The sequence below is a fragment of the Conger conger genome, chromosome 11 (genome assembly GCF_963514075.1).
Source record: "Conger conger chromosome 11, fConCon1.1, whole genome shotgun sequence".
Taxonomy (NCBI): Eukaryota; Metazoa; Chordata; class Actinopteri; order Anguilliformes; family Congridae; genus Conger; species Conger conger.
Genome location: NC_083770.1, coordinates 47,885,570 through 47,897,773, shown reverse-complemented (window position 1 = coordinate 47,897,773; position 12,204 = coordinate 47,885,570). Strand labels below are relative to the sequence as shown.

At 45.9% G+C, this 12,204-nt stretch overlaps 2 protein-coding genes across 6 annotated transcripts in view; one reads left to right on the top strand and one right to left on the bottom strand.

Moving 5' to 3' along the window:
* Nucleotides 1-117: 117 nt before the first annotated feature.
* On the bottom strand, nt 118-9,240 carry kctd10 (potassium channel tetramerization domain containing 10). Of its 3 annotated transcripts, none has more exons than XM_061259743.1 (8): nt 9,167-9,240; nt 8,786-8,869; nt 7,402-7,615; nt 5,602-5,771; nt 4,570-4,656; nt 4,423-4,475; nt 3,321-3,516; nt 118-2,702 (listed from the first exon to the last, which is right to left on the bottom strand). In XM_061259743.1, the coding sequence occupies exons 2-8, from the start codon at nt 8,786-8,788 to the stop codon at nt 2,484-2,486; spliced, it is 942 nt and encodes a 313-aa protein (XP_061115727.1). In that variant the 5' UTR covers nt 8,789-8,869; nt 9,167-9,240; the 3' UTR covers nt 118-2,483. The 3 variants fall into 3 exon arrangements, with proteins under 3 accessions (XP_061115727.1, XP_061115728.1, XP_061115729.1); XM_061259744.1 differs by lacking the exon at nt 9,167-9,240 and having other exon boundaries at nt 118-2,457; nt 2,499-2,702; nt 8,786-8,930; XM_061259745.1 differs by lacking the exons at nt 8,786-8,869; nt 9,167-9,240 and adding an exon at nt 8,427-8,599.
* Nucleotides 8,940-12,204, top strand: part of ube3b (ubiquitin protein ligase E3B) — a 21,635-nt gene continuing 18,370 nt past the window's right edge. Inside the window, exons 1-6 of one of the 3 annotated variants that reach the window (XM_061259742.1) lie at nt 8,940-8,958; nt 10,157-10,295; nt 10,571-10,740; nt 11,415-11,532; nt 11,799-11,858; nt 11,965-12,069. In XM_061259742.1, coding sequence (XP_061115726.1) covers nt 10,580-10,740; nt 11,415-11,532; nt 11,799-11,858; nt 11,965-12,069 — 444 coding nt within the window. In that variant the 5' untranslated portion in view covers nt 8,940-8,958; nt 10,157-10,295; nt 10,571-10,579. Of the gene's footprint in view, nt 8,959-9,119; nt 9,241-9,348; nt 9,407-10,156; nt 10,296-10,570; nt 10,741-11,414; nt 11,533-11,798; nt 11,859-11,964; nt 12,070-12,204 lie in introns of those variants that run through there. The other 2 variants (XM_061259741.1, XM_061259740.1) reach the window with 2 other exon arrangements.

The window sequence follows — 12,204 nt, the reverse complement described above, 5'->3', positions numbered from 1 at the left end:
GGTTTTTTTAAACAACTGTGTCCTCCTTCGTTATTTTGTGATACCAAAGCCATACGTGTCATAATTTTATATGTAACGCTCAGCAAAAGGTGTTTGAAATAAAAGGCAGTCCCAAAATTCTCTGGTATAAATCTTTATTGAGATAATGTAGGTATAAATATAAGTAAAACATTTCTCTGTGCATATCTGTACAAAGAGATTTTTTTTTTCTTCTACGTGTGATGATTGTAAAAAATACGTCTCAGTCATCTAACAAAATGTACGTACATTTCTTTGTGAACACTGTAAAGAAGCAAACCCCCCCCCTCCAACTGTATGGCTCCCACTTACAGCGGACCCTCCTAGCCCCTGGAGCGCGGCGTCCGGTTTCCGTTTTAAGTCTTCGGTCTCCTGTTTCCAAACAGGAGGAATTATTCAATCAGCCGGGTATTATTTAACACCTCACTCCAAGGCTCAAATTCTCCTCTTTTAAAAACTTCCACGCTGAGCCCGACGAGAATTTAGGCAACCGAACAAAGAAACGCCGGCCACCGACCGCTCCGGCCCCCCAGCTTAGAGTAACCGAGAAGCTAAACGCGGCCAAAGAACTGACGCGATTAGACAGCGAGCCTGTTCCTACAGTGATTGTGGGAGACCGCTTATCCGGTCCACAAAACTGTAAAAGGAGCACTTTCATTTCTCCTTTCACACGCTGCCCTCTGCTGTTGAACAGCAGCACTTTCTCTGTAGTACAGGTCTCCTTGCTGCAGTCTCTTAGCAACCTTCGCAGACAAGCTGTCCTAGAGGACGTAGCTTCAGACACAAACCACCCGACACTTAAAGATACCTCCGAGACACTCAAACTCACCGTTCTCCTCTAATCCTTCTGCTTTCCCGGCAGACTGCATTAAACCGCACCCTCCGACACGAGACCCGACAACAAAGCACAATGGCCGTTTCCCTCTCACATTTCCGGCGCACACATTCCATTCATGATACGTTACGTTAAACGACAGTTAAACACGGCACAATAAAAGCCAAAACCGTTTAAAATGCCTTCACCTCTGGACACCTGTGGCCAGGAGCGCCCAGCTGCTACTCGTGTCCGACAAACTTCAGAGTCACGCACAAACAAGGCAACGCCACACACAACGCACACGGATTCACTCAAAACATCAGCAGACACGTCAACTACACACAGATATATTCAGAGTATGGAGTGCAGATTATCCTGGGTCAGATAATCACACAATTATAATAACACAGGGATGTTATTATGTACTATAATAATAGTAATGGTATTTTAAACATACCACCAGATGCAGACCTTTCAACTTGCTGGGCAAAAACAAATTCAGATCCTCAATGTTTTTTTTTGGTGTTTTTTTTTTTTTTTTTTTTTTTTAAATACAGGAATTTAAAGGTGAAAGAACCTCAAATCAAGGCAAGCCCTTAAATATCTCCCCGCCCAATTTCAGAACACATTTCCGTATCTTTGCTTAATCCCACACAGGCTGCAACCGTCACGAGGACACCGCTCAAATTAGTTTCGTCTGGCAAAACAGCCCCTCGTCCACAGAATCAATAAAACCCAAACACAAATGAATTCGATCACCAGAACGGCACACAGGACAGGAGTGCTCAGGAATGCGTTCCGTGCGTTTTTTTGGAACACTCGGGGGGCCTGCTGCAGTCTCGGAAGGATTCGCCCCGTTCCTTTTGAAGCTTTTTAAAATTGCTTGGATTTTAACAGCTGCTCGAGGGGGTAGAAACAGCAGTTACTGAAAGGAGAGCCTGCTGCCTTCCCCAAACGCTTGCATCCTTTGAGCCGCTGTTGTATTGAACACTGTTTTTTGTTTTGTTTTGTTGTTGTACTTTGTTTGAGAAAAGGGAACGACCCTCTCACCCCCACTGAGACAAACCACCCCCCCCCCCATAACCCACCCACGATAACAGAAATTTGCAAAACGGTGTGTGAGGTTTTTTGTTTGTTTTTTGTTTTTTTTTTAAAGTGTTTCTTTTAAAACATTTGTATAGAAGAGCAAATGGCTGCATCTGCGGTGGGCACTGGAACTGAGTCTGTTAGAGACGGTGAAGTCTGTGCCTCTCTTCCCCAGTGGCTGTGGGGTGTGTGTGTTTGTATGTGCGGGCAAGGCAAGAGGCGAAGCGCTGGTCAGTGTAAGGCACGGGGCGTGGGGGCGGGGTGTGGGGGGGGGTCACTGGTGGTGGTGTGTGTGGTCGTCAGGGCGTGGGGGGGATCACTGGTGGTGGTGGGTGCGGTCGTCAGGGTGTGGGGGGGGTCACTGGTGGTGGTGGGTGCGGTCGTCAGGGCGCGTGGGGATCACTGGTGGTGGTGTGCGGTCGTCAGGGCGCGGGGGGGGATCACTGGTGGTGGTGTGCGGTTGTCAGGGCGCGTGGGGATCACTGGTGGTGGTGTGTGTGGTCGTCAGGGCGCGGGGGGGATCACTGGTGGTGGTGTGCGGTCGTCAGGGCGCGGGGGGGGATCACTGGTGGTGGTGCGTGCGGTCGTCAGGGCGTTTGACGTGGATACGGCGCACACGCTCAATGCGCTCCCGCTCCTCGTCCTCGTCCAGGTGGTTGGACCGTCCGGCCGCGCCCCCCGTGGCCTCCAGCAGGGCGTTATCGGGGCCCCGGCCGTCCTGGGACTCGTACAGGAGGATGTTCAGGGTCTCCTCGTAGATCCTGGCCTCAGGGAACTCCACCTGCAGGGCAGGGGCAGAGAGGAGTCAAACACGAGGAGACGCAAATGAGACTCAACCTGACCAGACCTAATCTAATCTCATCTCATTTTACTCCACTTGGAAAGGAAAATCGTCTTCCATTCCTGGGCTTGTGCCCAACTGGCACATGACTGTACCAACTGTATTACAACTGTATTACAACTGCATCCAAGTTTCCCAGCAGTCTGTGAAAGCTTGCGTGGGATATGCACGACCCTACGTACAGGAATGTGGAGGGAGTGACTATCTTCATCAAGTAAATCTCTCAGTTTGATACACGTTTCCATGTTCAATCACAAGTGAATTTGTTCAAATACATACATTTGGTATATGCCGCCCAGTAGCGTAGTGGTTAAGGTACATGACTGGGACATGCAAGGTCGGTGGTTCTAATCCTGGTGTAGCCACAATAACATCCGCACAGCCGTTGGGCCCTTGAGCAAGGCCCTTAGTTCCGCATTGCTCCAGGGGAGTCTAAGCATGTCTCCTGCTTAGTCTAATCAACTGTACGTCGCTCTGGATAAGAGTGTCTGCCAAATGCCATTAATGTAATGTAGTGTAAAGTAATGTAAGAGTAAAGTGCCGGGGCTCCAGCGGTACCTTGGTCTGCTTCTTCTCCGTGGCGTACACGATGGAGGTGCAGCACACCTCGGCGATCTTGCGGCCCTGCCCGTAGAAGGACCAGCAGCAGATCTCGTCCCCGATCACGTCCTTGATGAAGAGCACACGCCCGTTGAAGCGCAGCGACAGCTTGTCGAAGAGCTCGATGTTCTTCAGCATGTTGTCGTCCGAGTTGCTGCGGGGAGGGGAGGGGAGGGGACAGGATAACGGTCACGGCGGCCATCTTTAACCGATCAAATAACCGATTTATGTAACGCAGTTCTCCCCTCATGATCTCAAAGCACCTTAACGTTTCGGGGGGGGGGGGGGGGGGGGGGGTAGCTCAACTGATCTAGAAACGCAACAATCTATGTCACAGTAAAACCCTACCGGTTTACCACATAGCATCAGATAACGTGATTGGGGGTTTGTTTTCACATTTAGATTTAGGGAATGTTGTGTGGCCAGATTGGAAAGTTCATGTCCATGAGTCTCAGGAACACCCCTGAAGTGTGTACCATGGACTCTTTACATCACCCCGCAAGATAAGGACCTCTGTGTAAAATCTCACTGAGGACCATCTTATTAGTTTGGTTTCACCACTGTGCTGGCTTCCTACTCGATCCGGTGAGAAGACTGCCCCCTACTGTCCAGTCACGGTCAGTAGCACCACAGCTTTAAGGGTAAATCTCCCATCATCACTAACAAATACCAGCAACAAATCTCTGTGGTACCATTTTAAGCTCTGCTTATTGCTCCCTAGTTCAGGGCCTTATGTGCACTTGCTTATCAACATGTTTTTGAACAATTTTGTACTTCCCAGTTACTGTTACGGGAGGGTTTGGGACGTTCCAGGAATTATTATATCTCAATACCGTTTTGATACTATAGTGATACTTGTTTTGAACTATTTGTTATGATGTCTTATGAATCTGTACCGCAGGGATGTCTTGTTTTTAACTGTGCATTGCTGAATCGCTTGTCTGCAGAACAAATTTACCCTTGGGTACTAATAAAGAAACCTTGAACCTTAACAGCCTGCAGCGATGTGCAGGTTTACCCGACAGCTGCATCAGATCCACAGCCGGAACTTCTTTCTCACCTCGTGTATGAATACTTGTTGTTGCTTCTGTTGTACAGGAGTTTGACGGTAGGCTGGGGAGAGGAACAGGAGCAGAAAGCCATCAAAGTTCAGTTTACCGGCATTTCACAGTGCGCTACAAGGCTGCGTTTCTGTGGAGCGCCGTACCTTGTTGGAGGTGGCAATGAGCCGCTGTTCTTCCTTGGATGATGTCACCAGGGGCACTTTACAGAAGGGCTCATAGGTGTCTTTGTTCTGGAAGAACAATGAGAGGCAGGTAAAAGGAATGGGAAACAGGAACAGACCGACGGGGATTGTGATCGTGTATTCACAGTGTACGGTCTGTAAAACTGCCACACAGGTGCGCGTTACATCCAAACTCAAGTCTCTCCCCGTTCAGCACAGGAACTGTAATTAACCGCCCCGCTAATTACACGCCACGCGCCACGAATGTATGGGAATCTACGGACGGTGAAACAGCTGTCCAGACAATGAGAGAAGATGCCGGACTGGGATCTGTACCAATGTGTGTTTATTTGATTCTCCACACAGCGATTTCCACCGCTGATTGTTGAGTGTCTGCTCCAGGCGTGGGCTGAGAGAAATGTAGGCGGAGAGAGGCTCAATTACATTTTTACCAATCAGTTTTCCATTTTGGCACCAAAGTCTTTGCACAAAATGAAAAATGTCTGTTTGGTAACAGAAAATATACAAGAATGTTTAGAATGAAATGGTTTCAGCGTGCAAGAACTGCATGAGACTCCTGAGGAGAAGATGGGTGAAAGGATTTAAAAATATTTATTTAGAAAATAAAGTTAAACAGCACAGGGCAGCAGCACTATACAGCACTATACTTCGCATAGCAGGATTAGCTGGATAATTGCTTAAGTAATACCCAGAACGCTTCTGGGTTCTCCAGCTAACTCATCGTCAAATGCCCCGCAGGTCTGCAGAGTATGTCAGTGGTCTCCAATCCTGGTCCCGGAGAGCAACAGGGTCTGCTGGTTTTTATTGTTACTCTGGACCTAATCAATCAACCTACGGCAGTAGTTGCCGTACTCACCTCACCTGGTTACCTGGGTCTCAACAGAAGGGTTGATTTTAAAAAGCAGCAGACCCAGTAGGACCAGGGTTTGGCGAGCACTGAGGCGTGTCGGTGTGCGGGTGCGTCTGCACGGCGCGGCCTGCAGGGGGCAGTACCTGCAGCGCAGCCTGGCACTCGTCCGCCAGGCCCTGCACCAGGTAATACTTGGCCTCGGCCAGCAGCTCCTCGATCTCCCGCCGGCTCTCCGGGAGGGGCACGGCCCCGTCCCGCAGGTAGTTCAGGATGGTCCCGAAATGCTTCCCGCAGCGGTCGATCAGGATCCACCCTGGAGGGGGAGGCGGGGTGAGGTGAGGAGAGGAGGGGGGGGGGGTGCAATAAAACACAACATCAGCAGGGAGTCTGAGGAGCACTGGAGGGTGAGTCATATTACATCATTTTCTCAGCAGGCGGTCTGGAATCTGTCAAAATGACATTTTTATTTTTACAGATGGCCCTTTTCATATGAAGCGGTTTGCTTAATACCTTTCAATCCCAAAACGCAGTAAACTCGACCAACGTTGGGGGAACTGGAATTGCAACTCCAGGACTGCAGGTTCCCAGACTAGGCCAGACTGCCATTTTACCCTTCAGCAAGGTGCTCAAACCAGTGCATACCCAGCTTTATAAAATGGACTTCAAGCGAAACGAATGTAGGCCCAAGCTATAAAAGTCAGCGTGTCAGAGTGTCTGGCTAAATGGCTTACAATGTAGAACGCAGTGTCCTGCCCTGCATTTTGGCTCAATAGCTGACAAACCGCTGTGTCACTGCGCCGTTATAGACGGGCCGCGACAGACGAACCTCACCAGTGACCCTATGGAGGCTTGCGCTGAATCAATATTCATTGGCCGCAACCGGCAGCGCTGTTTTATTTACGCCTCGCTTCTGCCTCTTGACGGACGCGAAAGCCCTTGGCTGACCTCCCTCACTGTTCTCTGTGCCTGCCTCTCGCCCAGCTGCTCTCCGTTGCTAGGTTTCCGCTCTGTTGCTAGGTTTCCTTTTGAATGGGGGGCAGTTGGCTCACGGTCCTCGACACTTTCTCAAGATCCAGACAGAATGCACGGGGACCGGCCCTTCCTGGCAGCCCAGGGGGGCTCTCGCTCACAGCCCTTATACGATCAGCAGAAGGAGCAAACAGTCGGGCCCTTCAGCACACTCCTCTATTCAACCTCGGCACACAGGGAGAGGTGCAGAGGGGAGAGGACGACACCGATGATGGAAAATTCAATTGATGGAGGGGGGGGGGGGGGGGGGGGCAACAAAAAATAATGAGGCAAGGAAATTGTTGCAACGGTCAATTGGACTAACGGATAGAACGAAAAAAACGAAAAAGGATTTAGGGAATTTGAATTTAGTATGGTGAGACAGACAACTCCAGACACAAAAATCCTCCAGACCAATAAATTCAGTTAGTGCTTTTCTCTGCAGACATCATACTGCTAGTGCTCACAGTTCTTTCTCTGAGGGAGGCACCATAGCTTACGGAAAAATCGCTGATAGAACCATGAGAATTGAGTCATATTTATGAGATTAATGACTGAAAGCACATAGGTTTAAAGTTCGGTATTCTGCTCTGGTGTTGCATGGATACTTAATTAGACCCACCCGCCAGCCACACACACACACACACACACACACACACACACACACACACACACACACATCAAGTCTAAATGGTAAACGGCAGGCATTTATATAGCGCTGTACAATTGATGCTTCTCCATTCACCCATTCATACACACACTCACACACCGACGGCGATTGGCTGCCATGCAAGGCCCCGACCAGCTCGTCAGGAGCATTTGGGGGTTAGGTGTCTTGCTCAAGGACACTTCGACCCAGCCCGGGCGGGGGATCGAACCGGCAACCCTCCGACTGCCAGACGACTGCTCTTACTGCCTGAGCCAGGCTGCCGTACCTTCGCTGTCGGTCAGCACCTCCATCCTGCCGCTGAACATGGCCTTCAGCATGGTGTCCTGTTTGGTGAGGGTTTGCATGGTGGTGTAGTAGAGCGCACCGCCCACGTTCAGCTTCACATACTTGGAGCTGGGACTGGAACCCTTGAAGGAGGTGGTCCGCGTTGTAGCTGCTGGCACCGCCGAGCTCACCACACTTTCTCCCGACATCTCTTCCTGCGGCAACAGGTTGAGAGAATTTTTCACCCGTGTCAGTGACTTGCACAGTCCGGTTTTATAATTCCAAATATTAACGGCAATTGGTGTTTTTATTAAAATATGTTAATGTCGAGTTGTGGGGGATCCACTTATGGATACACTGTGAACTATACAACACTAAAAATACACAGGCCTACCGGAATAATGGGCGATTTTAGCTCCAATTAGTCCAAGATCAATTTGATCATACATCATGAAATAGTATTTAAATTGGATAAGCTATGTAACATTAGGCACCTCTAAATGTGCTCTTCGTGAGTTTATTTTGAGTTAAATACAATATTTACGTTATAAAACTACCAGGTAGATGACTCCTAGAGAGCTACATAACTATTGTTACACCATCTGACAGATGCTTATAGCTACTACGACTAGTAGGCTATCGTTGTTTTCCATTCATTGCGGCCCCTGCCTAATAGTGAAGTTTAAGAGATACTACTAAATATATTTAAGTTAGCTAATCTAGCTAGGTTTTAGCTAACGTCAGCCGACGAGCCCATGTCAAATCCTATTCCATTAGCTAGCAGTCATTAGTCTCTCAGCTAGCTAACGTTAGCTATCTAACAAAGACTGATGTAAGTGAAGGGTGTTGCATCCAGCTTTTTCCGTACATATAGCAGCACTCAATGGAAAATAATCAATAAGCATTGAGTCTAGTGCCTAACGTTCCGGATGAATTAATCAGACATTCAACATTTGAATATTGCGAAATGTTATTCTAGCTAGCATCCGCTAACCTAGCTATCCATAAAATATTCAGATGACTAACCTCAGCTAGCAAGCGAAACACGCCATGATTAACACGCCTAACGTTACTTTATATATCAGTTTACCATCTACTTTCAAATTCGACCGTTTTCACTTCGGATAATGAGCGAACGTCAAGAATTAAAAGAAAATGGAGAACCGCAGCTAGCGAACTACCCATCAATTTCCTTCGCCTAGCTTTGTGGCTAACGAAGTTAGCGACCATTGCGACGCCAAATTTAGGACCGACTGTCTGAATTCCAAACTAACTATAAAATTACCTCCTCACTTAATAACAATAACACACTATCGCACCCAAAATAGAACATAATAGCAAAACACAACGGACTAAATCGTAAAACAATAAACTTTGCTGTTTACCATAGAATCCTGAAACACTCCCCAACAAGTCAGTCAAGTCGGAGTCGCCCACTTCCGAGCTAGCGATGGTGCGTCTTCGAACAGCTTCCGTTAAGAAAGATGACGTTATTGCTTTGGAGCTATTCGAGTGCTTACCTGTAACCCTTACATCGCCCCCATTTACCACTTAAGAGGTGATAACGAAATTAATACATAAAACATTCAGTGGGAGGCATACCGTTCAAAATACCAGCTTGACATCCCCAACACGTGTTATGTGTAATTGGGTGAGCCAACAAAAGAAGCGCTAGTAAGACTCAGATGTATCGACTCATTTTAAATGCTAAAGTATTATGTGAGCACACACATTCAAGACGTAAGAGACATCATTTTCCCACTTACAAAGTTAAACCTCATCCGCCCAACTGAATCACACATCCATGCATGGGCGTTGCTAGTGACTTGTTTTTACAGCGGTAATTATTACCTCTGTGGGAACTAATTGGAAGTTCTAGTTAGTGCAAGCTAGATAAAATGTTTGCTTAACTTGTGGATGACACTATTTTTGGTTCCATTGGGGAAATGTTTTCTTCACGGAACCTTTTTAGTGTGACAATGTGAGGATTAATGGCTGCTCATAGTGTACGGACCTGGTTGTATTGTTTACATTTTGAATCATTTTTATGGCTTAATTATTTAGTATGTTTTGAACGTGGTCTTTAACTAATCGTCTCACTAATGTCTGGTTTCGTATATCGCTGTTTATTACATAAATATAAACGACAGGAACATGTTGGCAAGATAGCAAGCTTGCTAACTAGAGGCTAGCTGGATAGCCACCTAGCTATTTTGCTAATCCAGGCAACCGCTGTTTATAAATACAAATATGAGTGATGCTCTTTCAGGAAGCTTCTGTTTTAACAGATTGACTAACTTGTCATTTTATCTTGACAAATAGTTCGCTGTCCTTTATGTCCGTATAAATGCGATCTTGCGTTTAAACATTGACAGTGGTATGATGAGTTTATCTGTCATTTCTGTTGATTGTCATCGGCATAGAATGTTATAGCCAGATATATTGGCTTGCTATTTAGCGAGCTGTCTGTCGCTAGTTAGTTAGCCATGTAACTGCCTAATGTGTTTAATTTCCCTGTGTCTGTAATAGCTAGACCATATTTGCAAACTGTCATGGGTGTAGTCAGCGTGGTACATTTATTTTCCCACTGCTATAAATTCACATGGTTGAAATTCATCCGTATCACAGCATATTTGGTCCATTTCAGTTTCGTATAGGTGGCTACCATCTGTTTCTTGGTGTTGTAATCTCGGTTGCAGTCGCGTTGATGTCGAAAAAATTAGCAGGCTAATTTGAGTAATCTTTTTACTCTGCAGAGATGACACGTTTATCAGCTGTTGCTGGACCAACCTAAACGCAGCTATCACCTCTGGCAGTGTTCCTGCAACTTTAGACCTCGAGAAAATGACAGCATTCGATTGAGTTTGAGTGAGCTGTCACAAAAAGAAAAGTCTGGTCAGTGATGTGGTTATTCATGCTTTTGATACTTTTACAAATATTTTCACACATTTGCTTTTGAGTAGTAAATGCTTCATAGATTACTGTGAACACAAATGTTAACTAATTCTGACTTTGTTAACATAGATGCCTTGCTTCACGTTCCTCGTAATTTGTTACAGCTGATATGTCCATAGATTTTTGCTGGGGGAAACCCCCCCCAAAAAAATAAAACAAAAACAAAATAACAACAACACCATGACAGGCCCTAAACATTTTCCCTTTAATTAAAGGAGTGAAAGATGTTTAGCGCAACCCAAACCTCCAAATCTCAGTTCCTGGACAAAGCCAGGCAGGCCCGCGAGGAGAGGAAGGGCTATAAGGAACGCGAGAGGGCCGCAACCCAGATCCAGGCGTTGGTGCGGAGGTTTCTCTGTCGCTCGCAGTTGCAAAGGCAAATTAGGTAAGCGCAGTCCAGAAAAAGTAGACTCTTGATTGCCGCGTCCTCTTTCCTTTCCTATACACCCGTGATGACCTTTCGCATTCAGCATGTAAGGTTGCCGTCAGCGCAGCAACCGATACAATTTCACTGAGGACTGCAGTGCTTCAAAACGTTTAAATGTGTTATCTCACCAAACGTTGAGTCCGCATGTTTTATTAATGCACCCCACTGCCCCTCAGAACAGTGCATCTACTTCTTCCCAGATGTTACGCTGTATGTTCTTTGATGTATTATGCATTATGTTTAGCTATAAAAAAATAATGTGACCTATGTCAGCTACAGTATATTTTTTTGCATCCTGTTTTCCTATCTGCTGTGCATGCCCAATTTAGAATAACTTGCTATACTTGAATGGTTGGTGAGTTTTATCTGCAGAAATATACACAACAAATTAACCAGATTGAGACTAGTGTTGGCTTCGTTTCAGAATCTCATTAGATTGTACCAAATTTAATAAGGGATTGGGACTTGATAGGATCTCGAATGGAAATCATATTAGCACATTTCTGTTCTGTTTCCTTTAGTTGAAATTCCTGCTGATTTTTTCCTTTCAAGTTCCCGTCTGAGCATTTTGACCTTTTTGAGAGGAAAGTAAATGTTCTTACAGAGGTCTGTCATATCTTTTTCTTGCACAGGAAAGATGTAGATGACTTTTTTCAAGCTTGTGATGCAGGAACTGCAAAAAGAAATGCCCTTTCTATTTTTAAAATAGCAAGGAAGCTACTGTTTATATATGCGAATGAGGATAAGTTGGTGAGTGAATTTACCCTTTTTTAACAAATATATTGCTGGGATATTTTGTTGGAAAATTTCACGGGTAACTTAAGGCCCTGATATATTATTATATTTTTAGTTCGTCTGACACGTTTGGTCATGTAGTCTTCCTTGGGTATCTATTTTTCATTTTAAATGTTAAGTAGCTATTCAAATGCTAACATGTTTCTTAAAATAATGCCTAAAAGTGTCTGTAGAAAGTGTAATTGTTTTAAACATTTCCAGAACTTTTTTTTTTTTTGCAGAGGTTTGAGAAGCTGTGTCGGTTTATTCTTGCCAGTATGGAGGTTGAAAACGAACCAAAAGTAAGTACTTTTATAACTGACTGTATCATAAAAAGATTCAATGCACATCTGTTGGTTTTAGCTGTTGTTCTTATGACCCTTTTGCACCTTGCCTTCTTGTCTCCAGGTATGGTATGTGTCTCTGGCACTTTCGAAAGACCTCACCATCCCCTGGATCAAGCAGATCAAAGACATCCTGTGGCTGTCCTGCGAGTTCCTGAAAAAATTAAAGGTCAGCCCTGCGTCTTCTCTCTGCTCCCTTTTGCTTATGAAAGCTGGCTCAAATAACAACACCAGCAGTGCTTTGATAGCAAGAGAAATGTCAGGAAGGCCCTCCTTTTTGAAGGTTGAGGAGAAGTGTTGTTTC

Excerpts from the sequence above, each read along its gene's own strand:
- kctd10 (XM_061259743.1), bottom strand. Across the intron at positions 5,772-7,401 it reads GGTGCTGACCGACAGCGAAG|GGTGGATCCTGATCGACCGC; the intron begins GTACGGCAGCCT and ends CTCCCCCTCCAG. Across the intron at positions 4,657-5,601 it reads AGTGCCAGGCTGCGCTGCAG|AACAAAGACACCTATGAGCC; the intron begins GTACTGCCCCCT and ends TTGTTCTTCCAG.